Genomic DNA, 24,696 nt, shown 5'->3' on the forward strand with positions numbered 1-24,696 from the left:
GAAAGGGGGTTCCAGGAGAGGGAGGTTGGTTCGTCAGTCCCCCTGGAAAGGTGGAAAGGATGAGGCTGCCTCGCTGGGCTTCTGAGAAGGTGCCAGTTCTAGCTTCAGGAAAGAACCTGCCTGGCCCTGTGCCCTCTGCCCCAACAGGAGGAGCAGCCTGAACTAGTTTGTGTGACCGACAGAGGCCACAGAGGCAAAGGGCTGCAAACAAACACTTCCCAGTCCTCTCTAGCCTGTCACTGCCAGTGCAGGAAGGGTCACAGGCAGCAAGCTCCTGGGCCCTCCATACTGAGATCCCCTCTAGCAGTCTTTGAAGGGTAACCACATGTCTGTCAACTGCAGACTCTGGGATTTGGAGAACCCTGATAACAGCGTTCACTATCCCACCTGATAACAGGGTTCACTATCCCACCTGATAACAGGGTTCACTATTCCACCTGATAACAGGGTTCACTATACCAGAAGGGGAGCTTTCCTGGTACCAAAGTCCCATGAGTGACCCCACTCTGTGCACTGGGTCTCCAAGAACAGCCAGATACTGGGCAAAGACTCATTCTCAAGACAGGCTTTTATATAGCCATTGCTCTAAGTCCTGAGATTACAAGCATGAACTCTCTCACACACTGCTTTACAGAAGGTTTCTGAAGGGCCCCAACATGAAAGGTTGGTGGCTTGCTCCCCAACTCCCAGGCACCATCTGCAGGGGCTGCGCTGACTACACAGAGGAGTCTTTTCATCCCAAAAGGATCAGGCTGAGCCAGACACTTTCCTATCTCCCACCCATTTAGATAGCCCGCAGCAGTAAGCAGGGTGCGCTGGTACACGCCTGTAATCAGCACGAGGGAGGCTGAGGGCAGAGGACCTCAAGTTTGTCTCAGTCCTAGTAGCAAGTCCTTGTCTCGGAAGGAAGGAAGGAAGGAAAGCAGGCAGGCAGGCTGTTATCAAAGCAAGAGTGTGAGCTTTGTTCTTGGGGAGCCAGCCACCTGGTGACATGAATGTCTCAGCATAGCCGTATCAGTGATGGTTATCCCCAGAGCCATGGTTTCTACCCTGGACTGAGCAGTGCCTGAAGCTAGGGTACTCTTAGCAACCAAACGGCTTGGTATTTCATTTTTGTTTATTGATAAATCAGTCTGGATAGGGTTTTTGTCCCTGAACCTAGAGTCCTAAGAGAAAACACTGATTCTACTGACCACAGACAGAGATGGGGACAGGACACACAGACACCAGACACTTGGTAGTGACAGGGCAGAGACCTCGATGGGCTGGCCTGGAGGGTACACACTGTACATCTGGGTCCAGCTTGGCACGACCCAGTGGCCAGGTGGTGGCATCTGCATGGTAGATGTGCAGCCTCATGCCCTCCCGACAGCTGTACCTGTTAGGAGTTGGAGGTGGGAGTGGGGTCTGGAGCCCCAGCTTCAGAGTTGAAGTGGACCCCCCCCCCAGTTCTGGTCTGGCCTTCCCTTTGCCCTTTTCAACTCCCAACTTAATGCTTGGGGCACACCTGGCCTGGTCTAACTCCAAGGGTTGCAGCTGTAGCTTGTGAAATGGAAAGGAAATTCTCTGAAAAGAATTAGAAGAGGGCCTAGGAGCTGCTGCCTAGCAGAAAGGCTCTAGTAATGGCTCTGGAACAGCCACCGGTCACATGCCCACTACCGTGGGCAAGGATCCCCGGCAGAGGGCTGGCTTGAGGCACTCTGCAGGTGAGGGTCAACTATGGAAGGCTGACCAGGAGACACCAGAAGCATAGAACTCCACCTGGGTGGGCCAGTCACCATCTCCACTGCCCTCTCTGTCCTCATCGGAGTCATCGTCATCGCCACTGGACGCACCACACATGGTGCTGCCTAGGTGGGTCAGCTGCCCCGGAGAGCCCCTGAACCTCTCCTTGGCCTCCTCCCTCCGCTTCTGGGCGGCCAGCTCTCGGTAGCAGAGGCTGCAGACACGAAGGGGCTTGGGGGAGAGACGTGGCAACAGGAAACGCTCCCTGGAACACTCAGCACAGACCACAAACCCGCATTTGCGGCAGTGGTGACGCCGGGTGAGCGCCGAGAAGCGTGTCTGCGTGCAGCGCATGCAGATGTCCGTTGCCTTGTCGGGGATCCAGGGCGCTGCGTGCTCCGTGGTGGGCTGGCGGCCTGTTGCCAGCAGCTGCCTCCGCACGCACTCTTCGATGTGGCTTATCCATTCCTGGCGCTCTGTGGTGGAGGCTGCCGAGACCACGAAGGACTTCTTGGCTGTCTTGATCATCCAGCGGTTCTTGGCCTGCAGGGTCTCCGGCAGTGGCTCCAGAGTTACCTCTTCCAGGGGGATGATATGCTGGCTGCGGTACTTGCGCTTGCTCAGCACAATGCTGCCATACACCAGGATGTCGTTGAAAAGGAAGAAGATGCGCGGCTTGGCCTTTTTGCGGCACTCCTTGGTCAGCACTCCCTCGCCTAGGAGCACACGGCCCGGCAGGGCCAGCGGTTGCCCCGATGCCCCAAAACAGTTCTCCACCGCTGCAATCCGTTGGCTGTTGATCTCTGTGTTTGCCAAGTGGTCCACCATCTTCTCAATAGCTAAGCTGTAGGAGGCAGGCAGGAAGGCCGTCAACGTGCCTGTGACGTCAGAACCACGCTGCCCCACCCCCACACACCAGCTCGCTCACCCACCAGACTAGACAAACCTATTATCCCACTGTGCTTCAGCAAAGCCCACCTAGGCTCCCAGGCACAGAGTGTTTCAAGGCTGACCTGACATGGAAGTGGAAAGAATTATTGGGGGATGGGAGACATGTGGAAGGAAGGTGGCAGTAGGAAGACAGCCATACGGAGGAGTTAACTCCAGGACGTAAGGTGCCCAGAGGCCCGTAGGACCCTTGGAAATAGAGCTCACCTCAGGCATGCACCAGGAGCAAGGAGGCTGCGATGGCGAACCTCCAGCTCCCATTGGTTGTTCTGGGACAGTCTGTAGTTGGAAGAGTGACGGTGTGCAAACTGAACCGTGTGTGTTGGAAAATATGAGTGTCTGGGATCCAAACAGAACACAGACTCTGCAGTCCCTCATTCGCCTGAGGTATCCAACAGTCCCGGTGGCGAAGACCGATATTGCCGCGAGTGTGCTACCTCCAAGTCAATGGTGATGCTATCTCATTACTCCTCGCACAAACCCAAGTGGGCTAGAAACCCCCCTGCGCACCGCCCCCAGCTCACAGGAGGAAAACAGACTCTAGGAGTTAGTTGGAGGGAATACAGATCGTACCACACCACCACCTCGGTGGAAGGTAAGTCCTGCTTGGGTTCTTTGCTGATGAACTGGGTAGTAAACCCTAGCACAGCACACACTAGCTAGGACACTTGTGCTGTCCCATCCCACCTTTCTACACCAAGCATACCCAGACCTGAAGAGTACACAGACGTGACCACTTCCTGGGCCAAGCCTTTAGACTTGGCATCTCCACTAAGCTTTACGAATGGACAGCCCCTCATACACCCATTAATCAGATAACTTCTTACAGTCAACACCAAACTCCATATTCCCCCGGCCTTCTCTTAGCTTTTTTTCCATCACAAGAAACATCATGGGTTGGGGATTTAGCTCAGTGGTAGAGCGCTTGCCTAGCAAGCGCAAGGCTCTGGGTTCGGTCCCCAGCTCCAAAAAAAGAAAAAAGAAACATCATTCATCCAGTGTCTCAAACTCTAAATCTAGTCTCCATCCTGGAATCTTCTCTTTCTTACACAACGAATTTCTCAGCATGGGACTCCACCACTGTACAGTAGTATGGTGCCATCTTGCCTCACCGGGAAAAGGCCATTCATGTTGGCCCTAGTCTGTGACCAGCTTAGCTCTGTTATCTTTCAGAAAGATTCTCCATTAACCTCATCTCAGGAAGCTCTTTCCAGTGAGCAAACTAGCCGGAGGTCAAATTTGGCCCACAGCCCATTTTTATAAAAAAAGTTTTATTGTAACATGGCGGTGCACATTCATGTACATGGTATGACTGAGCTAAGTGCTGACAGAAATCGAATGGCCATAAAACCTGAAATATTGACCACTCTGGACCATTGTAGAAAAGTTTACTGACTCCCTTCTGTAAGATGCCTCCTTGTTTTCTGGGTTTTTTTTTGGTTTTTTGTTTTTGTTTTTGTTTCCCTTTGTGACACTTATCAAGACTCAGGGCGCTGGAGAGATTGCTATTTGGATAAGAGCTTGCATAAAGATCTGAGCAGACCTTGAGACCCCACGTAAAAAGACAGGTGTGGTGGGGTGTCTGTATTCCACTGCTGGGAGGTAGAGATAGGATCCTTGAGGCTTGCTGGCTAGTTAGATAGCTGAATTTCTGAGTGCAGTTAAAAAAAAAAAAAGAGGTAGAGGGCCGGGCTGGAGAGATGGCTCAGCGGTTAAGAGCATTGACTGCTCTTCCAGAGGTCCTGAGTTCAAATCCCAGCAACCACATGGTGGCTCACAACCATCTGTAAAGGGATCTGATGCCCTCTTCTGGTGCGTCTGAAGACAGCTACAGTGTACTCGTATAATAAATAAATAAATCTTTAAGAGGTAGAGGGCCTATACTGTTTCCCCAGAGTTCAGTTCCCAGCTCCCAACTCCTAACTCCAGCTTCAGGGAATCCAGTGCCCTCTTCTGGATGCTGTGGGCAATTGCACTCAAACTTGCTTAGACCCACCCGTGCTGGCTAGTCTTCTGTCCACTTGAGTTATCTAAAAGGAGGGAAACTTAATAGCAAAAATCCCCCCATAAGATCCCGCTGCAAAACACTTTCTTAATTAGTGATGGACAGGGGAGGGCCCAGCCCATTGTGGGCGATGCTATACTTGGGCTGTTGGTCTCAGGTCTATAAAAAAAAAAAAAGCAGATCAAGTAGGCCAGGGGGAGCAAGCCAGGAAGCAGCACCCCTCCATGGCCTCTGTATCAGCTCCTGCCTTCTAGAGTCTTGCCCTGTTTGATTGAGTTCCTGTCCTGACTTCCTTCGATAATGAACAGCAATGTGTAAGTTAAGTAGAATAAACCCTTGCCAATTTGTTTTTTGGTCATGGCATCTCATTGTAGCAGCAGAAACTCTTAAGACACCACCCATACATATGTACTCATACGTACACACCCATACATACATATATACCCATAATTAAAAGTAAAATGAAAAAATTTAAAAACCAAGCTGGATAGCAAATGAGGAAGATACCAGACATCAATCTTTAGCCTCGACAGACACACACACACACACACACACACACACACACACACACACACACAGATATACACACAGACACACACACTCACACAGACACATACAGACACACACACACAGACACACACACACTCACACACACAGATTTCTAGGTCACCATACTGTGGTTCTGTACGTGAGGCTGCCTGTGGGAGTGTGGAGGTTGGGGTGGGGTGGGAAGGGAGGGGACAGTGAACCTTTTCAGTCCCGGCTCACTCTCTGCTTCAGGCCTAAGTGCTGCCCACACCACCTGACGTAACTATTTTTAGTTAGCTGATCTTGGCTTCAAACTTAGTTCTGCCACCCGATCATCAGTTCTTGGCTGAGGGACAACTGACAAACCCAAATGTGCCAGCATGCTACCCCCCAAGGCCACCAGGCACTGTGCTGGAGGCCAGTGTGGATAACATCTCACTGTTAAGTGGCTTAAGGGTGACAGAGTCACCTGACACTCTTAAGGAGGAGAGGGAAAGAATGAAAAACAGCGGTTTGGGTTGGAGCAGGGCCTCAGCACACTTAGTACCCACATCGGGTGGCTCACAACTGCCTGTTAACTCCAGGGGTCACACTGACACGTGAATAAAAATAATAAATCATCTTAAAAAACAAAAAACAAAAAACAAAAAGCCCAGGCTCTCCACTGAACCAACAGGAGAATGAATACCGGGTGGGCTGGAGTAAACACCTCTTAGGATGGGTGACAACTGAATGTCACTCTAGCAGAAAGCACATTGGAAAGTCCTTAGCAAAGACAGTCCAGTTCGTGCCAGAGTGGAAACGTGGGAAGAGTGTGTGCTGCTGCCGGGAATGTGAATTGTCACAGCTACAGGCTGGGGAGACGGCTCGGTGGCTCTCCATGCTCTTTCAGGGACCCAGGTTTCCGACACACATCAAGTGGCTCATAGCTGCCAGTAACTCCAGTTCCAAGGGAGCTGCATACGTGTGGTACACAGATGTAGAGACATTTCATAAAATTAACAAATACATCTTGAGAAAAAGTGACATAGCTGTGAAGGGAGACAACCTGAAGACTCCTTAAAAAATTAAAAGTACGTTTACCGTGTATCTGCCTTTCCCACTCTGCGTCTATGGCCAAAGGGACTGGAAGGAATATCTATACACTCTTGTAGGTGTTTACTAAAGCCAAGAGGGAGAAGCAAACCAAATGCCCATCACCGAGGAACACACGACAGCCAAGGAGGAAAAGTGATCTACAACCAGAAACTAGAAATCCAGACCCAATAGGACCCACTGCCAGCCTTCCTAAACACAATCACAGTGAATTACAATCACATTCAGGCTAACACAATCTTAAAATGTATTTACTTTCTGGCCCCTAACACGTAAAATGCACAAGATGCCTTGTGCATGGATACGGCTGACCTCACGGGGCTCTGTCCTGATACAACCCCTCATTTTCTCTTGACCACTGCAGCACAACTCTTGTAAGAGGTCTGCAGCCCTGAACTCAGGAAGAAGGAATGAGGTACAGGGGTAAGAGGTGAGGTTACAGGGGCAGGGGCAGGGGCAGGGGCAGGGGCAGGGGCAGGCAGGGCCTGCCTTGCAGGTCCACAGGCGAGTGTGAGCATTTGAGTTATCACAAGGCTAGTAAGGGAGTGGCAAGGCACCACCCAATTGAGTCACTGAGACTTTGTAGAGAACAGAATAAGGAAAATGAACCCTTAGGTGCCACTTTCTCCGCACCTACTGTTTGCTAGGCACAATGGTAAGCACAAAGCATGACTGAACTAACTCGCGTCCCCGAAAGCCCCTACACAGTCACCACCCTACAACCTCAGCGACTGGGCCCAGCTTCCAAATAAACTCTGAGCCGAGGAGGAAAAACTTTGGCCCAGGAGGCTATTCCTGTAATCAAGCGTCTGGGAAGATTAGATAGAGAAGGTTAGAGAGTACTAGGTCAATCTGGACTATACAGCGAGACCTTATTTCAAAAAAACAAACAAACAAACAAAAAAAACCCAAAATCTTTTGGACAACAGGGCTCGGAGGGTAAGGATGTTTCTGGCCCCGCTCCATCCGGGGGAACTCACATGATGAAAAGGAGACAATGGCTTCTGAAAGGCATGCCCTATTAAACAAAACAACACGCACCCCCATCCCCTCCAATAAGAAAACCACGCCCAGGGTCAGAACTTAAAGCCCAAAGTGTGTAGTCTTTCTTACTGCCTGACTTTCACCGCATAACACACAGGAAGCCATCCCGCAGGCCACAATGCCAAGCCCCTCCTTCCTTGGCAGGACGGGGTTGGCCAGGTCCCAGTGCTCAGGCAACTAACTGGCCTAGCCACTCTAGGCAGCTCTGAAGGCTGACGTGGGCAGGACGCACAGCAAAAGACGCACTTCAGCTAACAAAAACTGCAAGGATCTTGACCTCAGCACTGATCGCCCCTCCTCTACCGCCTCTAACCCGCTGGAATCTGATATCAGATACCATGGCCTGCGCCCTCTCGGGCAAGAGCGCACGTTCCACGGTGAACTGCCAATTTTCTCCTGCTGAGGCCTGGGGACACTTCTCTACTGTGCTTCAGTTGTTCCCTAGGAGAGTCCAGGCCCTGTTCCATCCCAATAACTTCCTATATGACGAGTTGCAAACTCAAACTCTTCAGGGTCCCAAATCGGAGGCTATTAAGAACCTTCCCTCCCGACCCAAGGCGCCTCTGGCCAAGACATAGTTCCCGGAACATCATGGGGTAAGGTGAGGGTAGAGACTGCGGAGAACCCTTCCCGGACTCACAGCTCGCACACAACCCTGAGACTCAGTGGCCCTAGCGTCCCAGCTGCCAACTCCTTCCCAAAGAGCCTTCACAAGTCAGCAGAGAGCACCCTCTGCTCCCGTGGAGCCCCGGATGCGGATTCCTGAGGCCACCTCTACCCGCAGCTGCAGACCTGGCAGGGTGGAGGGCAGAAGTGGAGCGCTCTCCCACCCCATAGCCTGCTTACCTCTCGTAGGAACCCCAGCGCCCGCACAGACGGTCCCCGAACTGGCGCCTGCCAACCCCCAAGCCGCCCACGTCTCCGGGTTCCAATTCCCTGGTCACACCCCTTCAAAGACCTCTGGACCAATTGGAGCCCTGGCACGCAGGCGGGGGCGGAGCCGGCCGAGTTCTCCAGAAATGTGCGCGGGCGTAGTTGAACCGCTGGACGGTAAACGGGTCAGCGCCGGTTGTGCGTGGGGACGCGGGGCTGATCCCTGGTTGGAGTCCGGTTCCTAGCTTTCCTGGTTGCCACACTCAAGACTGGGCGCGGGTCCGAGGGACGGTCTTTGAGGGAAGCAGGCATGACGGGGTGGTGGGCCCTCAGATGCCCCTGTTATCACGATGGTTATCTCTTTCCAGCAACAGTGGCACGCGTTTTATTAAAGACCTACAGAACTTTATAATTTTTTTCTAGTGGAAATGTCAGAAGCACATGGGAGGAAATAGTTGAGTTTAGTGGACCCCAGGTATTCATTGTGTGGCTCCAACGCGATCAGGTCAGGTACCCCGCCCTGGCTGCTGGTGACACTCAGAACTCAGTTCCAAAATTCCTTTCCTGTCTCACCTGCCCCCACTCAATCCTCATCCACTTCTGGTTCCTAAAAAACCACTGGGTTGGTTTCACTCCCACCCTTTGCCCTTTCCCTCTTTTGTCATTTTAGTGTCCCCTCCTCAGAGAATACAGTTCTCTACCACATTCATTTTTTATTGTTGTCTTGTTATTGTTGTTATCCTTGGCTGGCCAGAAATTCTGTATGTAGACCAGGCTGTACCTGAACTCACAGAAGCCTTGCCTCTGGCTATAGAGTGCCGGGTTAATATTAATCTGTAGTGTAGGCTTGTGCTGCCAAACTGGTTCCATTGAAGAGAGACTAGCTCTGGTTAGCCTGGTGCCTGCTGGGCTAAGACCAAACAAGAGGAAGACAAAGGGTTTGGAAAGGGATGGTGTGGCCCTCCGGTGTTGGTGTTAGGGCAGACCCTTCCTTAAACTGTTCCTTAGTCCCTCCCATCCCCCACAGCCTTATCCCCATCAGCACTTACTGAACATTTCTTTTCGGCTTGAAGTTTGTTTAAACATTTACAAAATGCACTGCTGTGAACATTTCAGATGGAGAGAAGTCACATATAAATTGAGACTTTTAGTCCGCCCCACTCACCACCCACCCCAACCCCTGCCACCTTGCCCCATCGGTAGTGGGATTCAAACTCATGATCTCACACACTGGAGAAATGCCCCAATAATGAGATATATCTTCAGTCCGGATTTTAGCTTATCTTTAATTAGAAGATTTGGGGGTCTGGGTGGCATATGCCTGTGATCTCAGCACTTGGGAAGCTGAGGCAAGAGACTTGAGTTTGAGGGCAACCTGGGCTACATAAGGAGACCTTGTCTCAGTCAGTCAATCGAGGATTTGGAAATATTGGTCTATTTCTGTTGAGGTTCGGTCTTTTGCTTATACTGTAATGCTCAATTACAATATAACGACACAGCCTGGTTGCCTCCAGGGATTACTGAACATACCCTAATGGCTCTATGTAACCTTGCTGCCCCCCTAGCTGGACAGAAGGGAGATAGGCATGGTTTTGGGTTCCAGGGCTTAGGGTTGAAGGAAACCACCAGGAGAAGGAAAGAGGAAACAAAACAAAACAAAACAAAAAAAAACAAAAAAACAAAACAAAACAAAAACAAAACAAAAAAAAAAAAAACAAAACGACATGGGATAAGAACCTAATTTCCATGTGGCCTGGCTAGTTGGAAGTAAGAGCAGCCCAGACGATACATGGCAAATTACATAACGGGATTATTGGCTGGGAAATAGTCACAATAGCATAGAGGATAGATACACGCCCAGCTCTTGTGCCGATTAAAGCTTATTATAAATATAAAGGTTGTATGTATCCTTTATTTGGGAATTAATGGTCAAAGCCAGGGTAGAAATTCTGGATTGGGATTAAAAATAGTCAACGACATATTTCTCCGCAACAAATCGCCCTCTTTAGATGGGGCTCATGTTCTACTCTCGGCCACAGACCCCCACCACTCTCTTAAGATTTGACTCTAGGCCCCTCCCACCCATGCATGCATCCCACTTGGATTTTTGGTTGGAGGGGTAGCCACACTCTCCACTGTCCAGTGGGAAAAGACCGGGTCTGACTCCCCTAGGCTAGGGTATAACTATCACTGGGCAAAGCCTCGCTCTGAGTTTCCACTGCATAGACTGGGCCACCCATCTTTAACAAGGAGGAACTTCTCAGGGAGAAATGGGGGTGATCAGGGTGAGGACAGTCCCTGTGAGGGCAGAGCAGTTTTGTTTATTTGTGCCAGCATCATCCAACACAGTACCTGGCAGCGGGGGGTTGCCTGGAGGAGGGAGTCTAAAAGACCCGATGTGGATTTTGAAGTCAGGAAACTCCTCCAGGTTTGTTCCACTGGGGATTCAGGGCCGGGTGAGAACTGGGTACCCACTGTCTCTTAGCTCCAGCATCTTCTGCAGTTGCCTAGAAGGGTGGGGAATCCCCAGTAGCAGTTTAAGCAGGTCTTCTGCTAGTCACCCCTTCCCAGCGGGGGCTGGCTGTGGGTGGAGAGGCCCGAGTGGAGGGCTCCCTCCCTCCTCCTCCAAGGAAGAGAGCAAGCTCATGACTCAGGGAAAGGCAGAAGTTGAGTCAGCCAAGCCACAGCTATGGAAAGCATGAAGTTTCCTGGAGGCATCTTCTGCTTCCTTGGCTAAAAAAGTCCGTTCTGGGAAAAGCTGGTTTCCAGAATACAGGGACCAAGTCCAGACTACAGGCACCAAGGAATCCGGGAAGCCCCAAGATCACGAGGCCCAAGCTAATTTTCTAGTCTTTTGTTTTTTGTTTCTTTGTTTGTTTTGGCAAATCCCTATGTGAAAAAAAAAAACACCTGGAAAATCATTGTCATGTTCATCAAGTTCGGTGGAATACCAAATCCTATGCGCCTAACACATCATTTCTTGTCTCTCCTTACTCTAAGCCAGCAATTTCCTGTGTTTACCTCAAGAAGCAGAGAGCTGGGGATGGGGAAGAACTGCCTCCCACGCTGAGGTCCTGGGTTCCATCGCAGGAAAAACTTGTAAAAGAGCCACCCACGAACATACGTAGGGGTAAAAGCAACAAAATCTCTCGGTCCTTGGAGAGCTGGAGAAGGGTCTTGGTGGTGGATCACTTCTGTGCAAGGCCCGAGGTTCCATCCCAGAACCACCCAAAAGACACTTAATAATTGGCAAATCTAAGTCGGGGGCTGGCAAACTTTCTGTATAAAGGACTAGGTAGTAAGTATTTGGGATCTCAGACTTAGCAAAGGGGTCCCTGGGACCAGCACTACAGAGTGAGAGTGGCCGTGGAGAACGGAAACAAGCGCGAGTATGGACGCTGATATTTGGATTTACTCTAATTTTTACCGTGTTATGAAACATTCTTTTTTCTTTTGCATTTTTGTTCTGTGATGGTTTGTGAATGCTTGGCCCCGGGGAGCGGCACTAGTAGGAGGAGTGGCCTTGTAGGAGTAGGTGTATCATTGTGGGCGTGGGCTTAAGACCTTCATCATAGCTGACTTAGAGGTCAGTATTCTAGCAGCCTTCAGATGAAGATGTAGAACTCTCAGCTCCTCCTGCACCGTGCCTGCCTGGATGCTGCCAGGCTCCCGCTTTGATGATAATTGGACTGAACCTTTGAGTCTGTAAGCCAGCCCCAATTAAATGTTGTCCTTTATAAGGGTTGCCTTGGTCATGGTGTCTGTGCACAGCAGTAAAACCCTGTCTAAGTCACATTCTAACCATTAGCATTTTGCCTGAGCTCCGCCCCACAGTTACTCGGCAACAGTTAGGCGTGCCTGACTCACTATAAAAGGGACTGCTTGCCCCCTCCTCTCTCTCTTGCTCTTGCCTTTTTGCTCCCACTCTCCTCATTCCCATTCCCCATTCCCATTCTGTCCCCCGCTCCACATGCTCATGGTCTCTCTCTCTCTGTCTCTGTCTCTCTCTGTCTCTCTGTCTCTGTCTCTCTGTCTCTCTCTCTCTGTCTCTCTCTCTCTATCTCTCTCTCTCTCTCTCTCTCTCTCTTTCTCTCTCTCTCTGCCTTTCTCTGTCCCTACCACCCTCTTAGTGTCCTCCCCTCCCTTGCCCTGAATAAACTCTATTCTATACTATACCTTCATGCGGTTGGTCCCTCAGGGGGAAGGGCGTGCCTCGGCCCAAGCTGAGGAATCCCTCCCCCCACACCTCACCACCCATCCACCAGAACACTTCCCCCTTCTCTTTATTTTTTTATCAACACATCACTAACCCCTTAAAAATGTGGAAGCTACTCTCAGCTCATGGATGTTGCTGTGGTGTTCCAATCCACTGGGGGGAAAACAGAGACTTAGTCTCAATTCAAATTTAAAGTAAATGAAGTTATTTTTACTGCTGGCAGAGGGACTGAAGCCTTAGAGCCAAAACAGCGTGCCTTGCAGAAGAGGGGTTCAGGTGAGGTTTTAAGGCAGAAAGGTGTACCTTGTAGCTATGCATGGAATCTACAGCTGGGCAGATATTTCTCACTTTCCTGCTAGATAGTAATAAAGAGACCATTTCATCCCTTTCCCTCAGTGACAAGCAGGTTTTACCAAGGTCAAGGCAGCTGTTAATATGTCTCATGTGCAGGCCTCTAGGGTCTCCCAGGCATTGCAGAGGGAAAGGAATTCCTGGCTACATAACGAGTTCCTCTCATCATAATGGGGTTCTGTGTAACTTACCCAGGTCTGAGCTCTGATGGTCTAATGACTAGGGTAGGGCAGTTCATTTCTGGGCAGGCAAAACCACAAGCTGTCGGGTTAGGGCTTCCTGTCACGTCCCTATGTTATACGAAACAGGCTCCCATTGCTTGAGTTTTTAAGACTCTGGGTGAGTATAAAAAGTTCAGAGCAGGGGCTGGGGATTTAGCTCAGTGGTAGAGCACTTACCTAGCAAACGCAAGGCCCTGGGTTCGGTCCCCAGCTCCGAAAAACAAAAACAAAAACAAAAACAAAAACAAAAAAAAAAGTTCAGAGCAAAATGTTGGGAAAGCAGGGTTTTTGTTTGTTTGTTTTTAAAGTGTCTAAGGTGAGTCGTCAGATCTATAATCTCAACACTAGGAAGACTGAGGCAGGAGGACAGTACATTCTAGGTCAGCCTTGGCAACTTAGTTAAACTGTTTGAAATAAAACAAAACCGAGGGCTAGGGCATAAGTTAAGAGGATGAGGGGCATTTTTGGAACGATTTCAGCTGTGATGGTTGAGAGGATGGAGTCTAGGATTGGAGATATGACTCAGCGAGTACTGCTCTTGCTAAGGACCAGAGTTTGGTTCCCAGCATTCTCTTCAGCATAGTTGCTGTTACTCCAGATCCAGGAGATCTAATACCCTCCTCTGGCTTCCCTCGGCACTCATACTCACACACTCCCTCCCTATATATGAACAGAAACAAAACAAAACAAAACAAACAAGGAGAATGAATTTCAAGAGAAGACCTCAAGAAAGGCAGTGCAATCCCAGGCTATGCTGACAGACCATGTCTTCACCCACCCAACCGGGAGGCTGCACGCTGTCCCTCGCCTTGCCTTTGTGAGGCAGAAACATTTATCTTTGTGTGTTCACCTGTGCGTACCTGGCTACTGTGCCCATCCTCCCAGGATTTCCCCTTGGGGCCTCAGTGAAACCAGAGAAGTAGAAAGAGAAATGAAAACAAGGAACGCTCTACAAAACCTGCTTCAGAAGAATGAAGGCAATGTCACAGGTAAATTTAATCTTCAGAATGCCAGGCAGTGGACACGCCTAATTGCTCAGAATAAAACTGTGAGCATAGCATGCTCTGCAAAGGGCCACCTGGGTCACTCATTCAGCAGTCATGAAGCAGCCCTTTGTATCCCTGTCTGGCTTCTTAGGAAGATGAATGCGGCAGCCTCTGGCCTTGGGGAGTATGGTGGTTTGAATAAATGTAGCCCCCATAGTCTCAGAGTTGAATGCTTCTTCTGTATTTAGTGCAACCGCTTGGGAAGGATTAAGGTATGTAGGGAGGGTGTGTGTGTGACTGGAGGTATGCTCTGATGCTTAAAAAGCCCACACTATTGTCTGTCTGTCTGTCTGTCTGTCTGTCTGTCTGTCTGTCTGTCTGTCTTGTGGTTGTTTCCATGGGGAAGTTCCCCACTACTGCTCCAGTATCATGCTGGCCTGCCTGCTACCACGCTGCCTGCCCTAACTGGGATGGGCTTGAACCCTCTGGCATTATGAGCCGACAAATTATGTTTAAGGGGAGAACAGGAATTTTAGAGGCCATGGGCAAGAATGTGTGAGAGACAAAACAAAACAAAACCCCAAAAAACAAACAAACAAAAACAAAAAACAAAAACCTAGCACACACTACAGAACAGTGGTTCTCAACCTGTGGGTCATGACCCTCATACCTCTTTCAAAGGGGTCACCTAAGACCATCAGAAAACACAGATACTTATGTTACAATTCATAGCAGTAGCAAAATTAAAGTTATGAAGTAGCAACAAGAACAATTTATGGTTCAGGGGTCACCACAACATGAGGAAGTTTACTAGTAGGTCACAGTGATAGGAAGGTTGAGAACCCCTGATACAGAAGAAAGAGGGCTAAGGGAAGAATGCAGCGGGAGGGCCGGCGAGATAGCTCGGTGGTGAAGAATATTTTCTTCCTTAGGACCAGAGTTCAGTTCTCAGCACCCGTATCAGGCAGCTAGCTCACAACGGCATGCAACTCAAGCTGCAGGAGATCCTGTACCCTCTTGGGCACCTGCACCCATAAAACAACAAAACAACAGGGATGGATGGTATCGTATCTTAAATTACTTCCTCAGCTTCTCATAACTCCTAGCACATTACTCAGTCTTTCCTTGGGGGGAGGTTTAGGCCGCACCAGTTGTTACAAGCAACCTTTGAGAGTGGCAACATGGTAACATGAATCACGGAAAAAGCAAGCAGGCCCTGCTGCTAGCCCTCCACTTTTAGGAATTTACCTTCGATATTCTTATTCTCGTGCAAAAGGATATAAACGTCTGTTAATTTAGAGCAACATTGTTTACACTAGACAGTGTGAAGCAATCCACCCATTCACCCATGGGGAGGGCAAACTGACTTCACAGCACGAGCACACACTAGGAAGAGCCTAATGCAGCAAAGTGTGTGGGGTGTGTGTGTGTGTGTGTGTGTGTGTGTGTGTGTGTGTGTCTATAAAATACTCCTGGGAGCTGGCAAGATGGCTCAGTGGGTAAAGGTTCTTGCTGCCCAGCCTGAGGACCTGAGTCTGATCCTTGGAACTCCCATGGTGGAAGGAGAGAATCAATTCTCACAAATTGTCTTCTAACCCCAAATGCACGTTGTGGCATGGATGCAACCCTGAAAAAGAAAATCAATAAATGCACTTTTTAAAGCTGTTTTGAGTGCTTGCCTCTGAAAGGACAAATGGGTGACTTGAACCTGTTAGAACAGCTACATTATTTTAAAAGATTTATTTATTATTTATGAGTACACTGTAGCCATCTTCAGACACACCAGAAAAGGGCATCAGATTACATTACAGATGGTTGTGAGCCACCATGTGGTTACTGGGAACTGAACTCAGGACCTCTGGAAGAGCAATCAGTCCTCTTAATCAAGCCATCTCTCCAGCCCCAAGCAGCTACATTTTATTGTGTGCTCTATGACATTGTTAGGTTGACTAGTCCCTTAGCACACAGAATGAGAGTAGCTCATGTAACCTAGGGGATAATGTGGATATGACAGGCTGTGGCTTTTCAAAATTACTTTGATATTTTATGTGTATGGGAGTTTCCCCAGCATGTCTGTCTCTCTGTGCATCATGTGTGTTCTTGGTGCCCTTTGAGGCCAGAAGAGGGTGTCAGATCCCCTGAAACTGCAATGTAGTTGCTGGGAACCAAACCTAGGTCATCTGGAAGAGCAGTGGGGAGTCTTAAGTGCTGACATCTCAATTGTCAACAACAACAATAACCAAAAAACAAAAGTGTGTGGCTTTTAAGGAGAGGTCACAAAATTTCCCTTGGCTCTTGTCCTGCTCTCTTGACTCTGGGGGAAGAGAGCTTCTGAGTCATGACAATTCCAAGGAGTTTTACAGAGAGGCCCATTTGGGAGAAAAAGGGCTTCTTGCCAATAGCTGACATCCCTTGGCAGCTAAGTGAACTGGTTACTGTTCAGTTAGTTATAATATAACCTGGTTACCAGGGAAAGGGGAACACTGGCTAAAGAATTACCTCTATCAGATTGGCCTGTGACCATGTCTGTGACAAGTTCTTATGATTGATTGATATGGGAGGGTTCAGCTCACTGTGGGCAGCACTGCTGTTAGGCAGGTGGCCCTGGGTTGTATAAGACAGCTAGCTGAGAACGAGCCTGTGGGTAAGCCAAAAGCCAGCATTCCCCTGTGGGCTTATGTCCTTGCCCTGATTTCCCTCAGTGATGGGCTGTGAGCTGAAATAAACCCTTTCCTCATCTGAGTTGCTTTTGATCATGGTGTTCATCACAGCAACAGAAAAGCAAACTAGAACAGGCGCTTTGCAGGATGACAATCAGCTCTAGAAAGTTTTGGACGACCGTAGTCCAAATCAACAGCTCAGCAGGGATCATGTGAGAGAGACGAGACAAAACTAAGACACTAAGAACAGCTAAGCCACTCCCTGTTTCTGACACCCAGAAACTGTGTGCTGTCATACATGTTCACTGGTCTCTGCCACTCAGTTCTGTAGCAAATTAACTCATCTAGCATCTATATTTTGAATATTGCGCTGGGTGGAGTAATGGCTCAGTGGTTAAGAGCACTGACTGCTCTTCCAGAGGTCCTGAGTTCGACTCCCAGCAACCACACAGTGGCTCACAACCATCTGTAATGGGATCTGATGCCCTCTTCTGGTGTGTCTGAAGACAGCTACAGTGTAGTCTTTTATATATATAAAATAAATAAATATATATTTTTAAAAAAGGACTCTCTATAAAGCCTACAAAGGGTTTGAAAATATAATTTAAAATCATTGTTTGCAAAGGAAAGCCTTTCAAAACAATCAAAGTTATGCTGGGCTTAATTTATCTAGGAAATCAATAATTTATTCACAATGTGAAAAAATTCATATTGAATATTGCATCTTTTGCTTTCGTTCATGCTTAGGTGCATCTAGTAATAATCCCAACATTAGCCCAGTGCACGTGACGACTGTGTGGGACTGGAACTTGAGGCTATTGCAGCTGACTAGAGGTGAAGAGCAGTTGAGACCCCACCATAGGAAGCAGGAGCCTAAGGAGGAGCTCCACTCAAGAACTGGGAGCTGTGGGAGAGGATGCTGACTTCTGTGTGTGTGTGTGTGTGTGTGTGCGTGTGTGTTAGGTGAACCTGTGCAGTAGATAGAATCATGGCTGAAGGCTTTAATTAGCCGCCTATAGACCTTACAGACCTTTTTCTTTTTGCTAGTGCATTGAATATTAGAAATCTGAACTGGGGGGTTGGGGATTTAGCTCAGTGATAGAGCGCTTGCCTAGCAAGCGCAAGGCCCTGGGTTCGGTCCCCAGCTCCGAAAAAAAGAAAAAGAAAAAAAAAGAAATCTGAACTGGGCAATTAATTCACCAGAATAATTGCAACTATAATGTCAGCGATCCCAAGTGTCAGAGGCGTAGAGAGGAGTCATGCTCATAGATGTTGCTTCAGGAAGTGCACACAGGCACAAATACATTGTAAAAGCCGTTTGGTGGTATCCACTGAACTCACCTTCAGAAATTCTGCTGCTTAGAGAAAAGTTCAAAGGAGCTGAGAATGGGGCTGGAGAGAGGCCTCTCAGTGGTAAAGAGTACTGGGTGCTTTTCCAAAGGACCAAGGTTTGGTTCCCAGCATCCACAAGGTGACTCACAACTGTCTGTCAGTCCAGCTCCACGGGACCTTATGCCCTCTACTGGCCTTCACAGGCACCAGGTAAGCAAGTCGCAGATGCATACAAAACACCCATACACATAAAATAAAAATAAATACTATTCTATATGTCAGAACAGAAACTTGGGAGTCAACATTTTAAAAGTCATTTATAATAATATCAGATGAAATATTGGATAAGCCTAAGAGTAAAGTATATTCTAGATTTGCATCTTAAAAACCAGAAAACTCGGGTTGGGGATTTAGCTCAGTGGTAGAGCGCTTGCCTAGCAGGTGCAAGGCCCTGGGTTCGGTCCCCAGCTCCGAAAAATAGAAAAAAGAAAAAAGAAAAAAACATGATGTTTGTGCTGCACTTTATATGAAAGTTGGCTCTAAATGGATCTTTGAGTCATCTCTTGTAATTTGGCTTTTCAAATGCATTTTATTGCTCACTGATCTGAGTAGATGGATGGTTTTCTTACAGGACATTGGTTGCAGATTTACAACCTGGACAGATGGAAGTCATGGCCAATTCTAGTTCACCAGTATTAAATACATTTCAGCACTCGTGGGCAGAATCAATCGTGTACTGGCAGCATACAGAGGTATTGCCACATTGGTCTTACTCTTTAAGATAAGGACAGAAACACTTCAACTCTGAAAGCAACATATGTGAATTCTGGAATGTCTGACCACATCTGTCAAGTCAAATGCCTGGAGAAGTGGATGTCCATTCATCATGTAATGCTCAATTTGTGCAAAAAAATATGAACCTGGGAAAATATGTTATTTATCTATGTGTATATTTGTGTGAATGAATATATGCGTTCATTTTCGTGGCTATGCTGGAAGCCAGCAAGCTCTCCCTACTTTTCTATCTCTTTCTCCAACTTCCCTGCTGAGGTTATAGACAAGAGAGGGGTTCCTGGTGTGGGTTTGAATAGAATAGGCCCATAGGCTCATGTATTTGAATACTTGGTCACAGTTGGTGAAGAAACTGATTTTTAAAAGATTTGGAGGTGTGGAATTTTGGAGAAGGTGTGACACTGGGGGTGGGCTTTGAGATTTCAAAAGCCTATACCACTCCCAGTTAGCTCTCTGCCTCTGTGCCTATGGGTCAAGATGTAAGCCCTCAGTTACTGCTCCAGCACCACACATGCTTGCCTGCTGCTATGCTCCCTGCTATGATGGTAATGGACTCTTATCTCTGATCAAGCACTTTGTTCTATAAGCTGCCTGGGTCACAGTGCTTTGACATAGCAATAGAAACATAATTTAGGCGCCTGGTTTGTTACATGGGTGCAGGGATCCAAACTTTTGGATCTTGCAATTGCATGGCAAGTGTTCCTAACTACTGACCCATCTCTCTGGCCTCTTCTTGTCATCTCTAATGCCTCAAATAGTGGTAATGGAAAACACAGCTCTTGGTTCAAAAGGAAAGAGTAGTAGTTCGTTCTGAGTCAAAACTAGTGACCTTGGCCCGAAAGCACAGATTCAGGTTAGCCTGAAAGGCATATTCCCTAATGGAAGTGTCTATCTAAGTCATTTAATTCTGATTCAAGGCTGTAGACTCAGAGATAAACCATCACCTTAAACCTGAAGTCTCCTTAAATTCTAGGAACAAAACCTGACAAACCTGGGCAATTATCCACAAAAGAGAGGCTGCCCCCCCCCCATCCATAAGTCATCACCTCCCAGGATCCAGAACAATCCCCTGAAGGCTTGATAAGATGGTAGCAATCAGAAGATAAGGATTTGTCGGAATCTGGTAGAACCAGAACGCAAACAAGATTGACCAGGCCACACCCTCCTTGGACGGGATAACGATGTAGAGCTCTGCCCCAGTTCTTTCTGTGTGTAAGCCCAACGCTCACAGCAATACCATGGAGATGGATGCCGCATTTTTGCACCTCTTTATTTGTTCTCCCCAATGCAGCCCTCTTGACTAAATCTCTTCTCTTTGCTTTTCAAATTTGCTTGTCTTTAACACTTTCCGCATGTACAAATTTATTGTATGTATGTTTGCACGTGTGTGTGTGTGTGTGTGTGTGTGTGTGTGAGAGAGAGAGAGAGAGAGAGAGAAAGAGAGAGAGAGAGAGAGAGAGAACGCCCATGTCATAGCCACATGTGGAGACGGAGACTGTGGACAACTTGCAGGAGTCAGCTTTCTCCTTCTACCACAGGGGTTCCAAGGATCATCCCAAGAGCTTCAAGGTTGATGGCGAGGACTTTGACGTGTTGTGGTTGTTTAGATGACATTAGATGACATATATCCTTCATAGGCTCCCGTGTTTGGACACTTTGTTTCAGTTGGTGGCCCTGTTTTGGGGAGACTATGACACTTTTAGGGGTAAGGCTTTGCAGAGAAAGTACATCGAGTTGGTGGGCCTTGAGGGTTTATTACCCTCCCCCTACTAGGTGGCCATCTCTGCCCGCTATGTGCAGCTGTGACCTTTCTGTCCCATGCTCCAGACACTGGCTGCCACTTCTCCTCTGCCTTTATGGCACTCTCCCTCTGGAACCAGAGGCCAAAATAAACTTTCTTCCTTTCTCTGTTTTTGGGTCATGGTCCTGCAGGATTCCATCCCTTCATAGAGACAGAGTTCTCGCCTGTCATCCAGTCTCTAGGCTTTAACATGTGACAGTCCCTACAAGCTAAGCCCAGCCATCTCTCCCCAGTAGGCCCTTTCAAGAGACAAGTAATAGCGAAACACAGGGAAAGGAGAATGCATTCAGCGTGACACACTGGGCGGAAAAACAGAAGTCCAGTGACTCCTGCACCCAGCTTCCAGGATTCCTGAAGTAAGACTGAGGTTTAAATAGAAGTGTGCAGACCTAAGTAGTCTGGTCAGGAATCCCACCTGCCATTGGCTCCTCATCACCTCATTTTCCATTCCTGCAAGGTGCTCTCACATGTGGTTGAAACTGAGTAAACCTCGTCTTAGGAGGCAAGTTCATCTTCCGGTTGGTCCAGCTTTGACCTTTCCTTCCTCCAAGATGACACTCTTGGGGAAGTTTGAATGACTTGCAAGATTTTGTTTCAATACCTGGTAGCCAAAGGGAGGAGCATCTATGGTTCTCTGGACCATCTTGGTCCCTCCTTGCCATGAGGACCACAACAGAGGTGTGGCTTCTTCAGAGTGCCTCAGTTTACACAGCTTGCACAGGCCTTCAGAGGTGTGTGTGTGTGCGTGTGCGTGCGTGTGCGAGCCTGTTTGTAAAACAGTTCATTATGCTAGAATTTCAAATATACACCACCGTTCGTGTTAGGGTAGGAGTGTGGAGGTCATAGATGCACTAGAAACGTTCATTCTGACATCTTTCTAGGAAGAATAGAGAAAGGAAAAATGCATCAAAGCAGGCAGAGTTTTTCCTTCTTTGAAAGTCTCCCCTCACATGCAATAAAGTATTCAGTAAGTGCCTTGTATTCCCTCCTAGAGATGCCTTAACAACTTTCAGTGGGTCAGCACCTCCTGCTTTTCCAAAGCTATTGGAGGGAATTTGCCAGCCAAAGGTAGAGGAAGGGAGTCCCACCAAGTTTCCTTCCCCCAAACCTTAACAGACAGAACTCTAAATAAATACAGAGAAGCCAAGGAGTAAAGTCTAAGGCAAACAGTCAGCGAAGCCCTCCCCAAACAATACATTGGTCCCAAATAATATTCCTCCTTCCAAGCAATACAACCCTCTCTAAATCCCACACCAAAAATAAACAAACAAACCACAAGAAAGTGACAGAATGAAACACTAAATGGGCAGAGAAACTGTCACACAAAATCAAGGACAAAATAGCTGCCAAAAATCTGTCAAAGCTAGGTGTGGGGTTCATAATTTTTTTTAAATTAAATTTATTATTTATTCCCGCTACAACCCATTGTCAGCCCTTCCTCTCTTCCCAGAACCCCTTCACTCAAGTCCTTCCCCCTTTCCCTCTCCAGGTGTCTCCCCCTCAACTGCCATTCGTCAGGTTGCTCCAGGACTAGGCACATCCGCTCCCACTGAGGCCAGATGAGCTATCCATTTTGGAGCACAGGATCCACAGGCAGAGATGCAGGCAGAGAACTCAGGGACAGCCCTGCTCTAGTTGTTTTCGGGACCCACATGAAGACCAATATGCTCACCTGCTGTATGTGTGTTGCCGACCTAGGCCCAGCCCTCTTTGGTTGGTGATTTAGTCTCTGGGAGCTCCCAAGGGACTACATTAGTTGACTCTGTTGGTCTTCCTGTGGAGTCCCTGTCCTCTTCGGGTCCCTCAATCCTCCCAATTCTTCCGAAAGACTCCCTGAGCTCCATCTAATGTGGGGATGTGAGTCTCTGCATCTCTTTCCGTTGCCTGCTGGATGGAGCCTCTCAGAGGACAGTTATGCTAGGTTCCTGCCCACAAGCGTAACAGAGTATCATCAACAGTATCGGGGTTGCTTCTTGCCTGTGAGATGGGTCTCAGTTTGGGGCAGTCATTGGTTGGCCATTACTTAGTCTTTGTCCCTGTACATCTTGTAGGCAGGACACATTTGGGGTCAAGGATTTGTGGGTGCATTGTTGTCTTTATCCCTCCACTAGGAGTCCTGCCAGGCAACGGGAAGTGGCCAAGTGAGTATCCGTATCCCCCACTGCTAGAAGTCTCAATTAGAGTCACCTCTATAGACCCTCAGGAGTCTCTACCCAATCCGGGTCTCTGGCATGGCCTAGAGATCGTTCCCCTTCCAGTGCCTATCTCCTTTCTCTCCCCCTTGCTCTCCTTACGTATGATCTCACCCCTCCTCCCTGTCCCTTCTCCCACCAGTTCCCTTCTTCCATCAACCTCTGACATCTATTTTGTTTTCCCTTCTGAGAAAGATTCAACCATCCTCCAGCCCTCCTTGTTACTTGACTTTTTTGGTGTGTTGATTATAGCAGGGTTATACATTGTGGCTAATATCCATTTGTGAATATATACCAGGCATGTCCTTTAGGGTTTGAGTTACCTCACTCAGGATGATATTTTCTAGCCCCATCCATTTTTTCTGTGAAATTCATGATGACCTTGTTTTTAATGGCTGAGTAGTATTCCATTGCATAAACGAACCCCATTTTCCTTATCCGTTCTTCAGTTGAGGGACATATGGGTTTCATCAGTTCCTGGCTATTATGAATAAAGCTGCTATAATGGAGTGAGTGTCCTTGTGAAAAGTGGAGCATCTTTTGGGTATATACCCAGGAGTGGTTTAGCTGGGTCTTGAGGTAGAACTATTCCCAATCTTCTGAGAAGTCAGAAGAATTGATTACCAAAAGCAATCTATAGATTCCATGCCATCCCCCTCCAAACTCCAATGCAATTCTCTACAGATCTTGAAAGAATAATTCTCAACTTCATATGGAAAGACAAAAAACCCAGGATAGCTAAAAAGATCCTGAGCAATGGAGGGTCTTCTGGAGATGTCACCATCCCTACCTCAAGCTGTACTACGGAGCGATAGTAAGATAAACTGTGTGGTATTGTTATAAAGCAGACAAGTGGATCAATGGAATCAAATCAAAGACCTAGAAATAAACCCACATACCTACAGACAGTTTATTTTTGACAAAGAATCCAAAACCATATGATGGAAAAGGGAGAGTATCTTCAACAAACAGTGCACTTCTAACTACATGTACCCATGCAGAAGAATGCGGATAGTCCCACATTTATCACTCCGCACAAAACTCAAGTCCAAACGGATCAAAGACCTCAACTTAAAACCAGATACACTAAATCTAATAGAATAGAAAGTGATGAACAGCCATGAATGGGTGACAACTTTCTGAACAGAACACCAAAGTCTCAGGTGCTAAGGTCAAGAATTAATGATTGAGATCTGTCTTAGGGTTTTACCGCTGTGAACAGACACCATGACCAAGGCAACTCTTACAAGAAAGACATTTAATTGGGGCTGGCTTACAGGTTCAGAGGTTCAGTCCATTATCATCAAGGGAAGAACGTGGTAGCTTCCAGGCAGGCATGGTGTAGGAGGAGCTGAGAGTTCTACATCTTCATCTGAAGGCTGCTAGGAGAAGATTGACTTCCAGGCAGCTAGGATGAGGGTCTTAAAGCCCACATTCACAAGGCCACACCTTCTAATAGTGCCACTCCCTGGGCTGAGCATAGACAAACCATCACAGGATCTCATGAGAACTGAAAGGATTGCAAGGCAAAGGACATTGGGACAAAACGACAGCCTACAGACTGGGAAAGATCTTCGCTAAACACCATTTCTGAAGGACCCCAAACACTGCTCTGTAGATCTCGTGTAATTGCCCACAAAGGCACAGATCACCTCTTGTCTTTCTGAAGATGGACGTATGCAGGAAGAGCTTTCTTCCCTGGATCTATGTTTTGTTGTACCAAAACACTTCGATATGAAGGCTTATAGTCTTGAGGGTTGGAGGTAATGCTTACGTCTGCAATCTTTTGTTTTTGTTTTTAGTTTCACAAGCATTGCTTTTTCACCTGTGCGTGTGTCATATCCTCTAGAACTGGAGTTACAGACAGGTGTAAGCTACCCTGTGGGTCCTGGTAACTGAACTCGGGCCCTGTGAGATTTATTTAATT

The 24,696-nt window shown here is 47.9% G+C and overlaps 1 protein-coding gene and 1 long non-coding RNA gene across 2 annotated transcripts; one reads left to right on the plus strand and one right to left on the minus strand.

Moving 5' to 3' along the window:
* Nucleotides 1-1,099: 1,099 nt before the first annotated feature.
* Nucleotides 1,100-2,577, minus strand: Plekhf1 (pleckstrin homology and FYVE domain containing 1). The gene has a single exon (NM_001013148.2). The coding sequence runs from the start codon at nucleotides 2,551-2,553 to the stop codon at nucleotides 1,714-1,716; it is 840 nt and encodes a 279-aa protein (NP_001013166.1). The 5' UTR covers nucleotides 2,554-2,577; the 3' UTR covers nucleotides 1,100-1,713.
* Nucleotides 2,569-18,915, plus strand: LOC108349450 (uncharacterized). Its single transcript, XR_005499010.2, has 2 exons — nucleotides 2,569-3,268; nucleotides 18,616-18,915. It is a non-coding gene; the product is annotated as an uncharacterized LOC108349450 (long non-coding RNA).
* Nucleotides 18,916-24,696: the final 5,781 nt, after the last annotated feature.

The sequence above is a fragment of the Rattus norvegicus genome, chromosome 1, assembly GCF_036323735.1.
Source record: "Rattus norvegicus strain BN/NHsdMcwi chromosome 1, GRCr8, whole genome shotgun sequence".
In the NCBI taxonomy this organism is placed as follows: domain Eukaryota; kingdom Metazoa; phylum Chordata; class Mammalia; order Rodentia; family Muridae; genus Rattus; species Rattus norvegicus.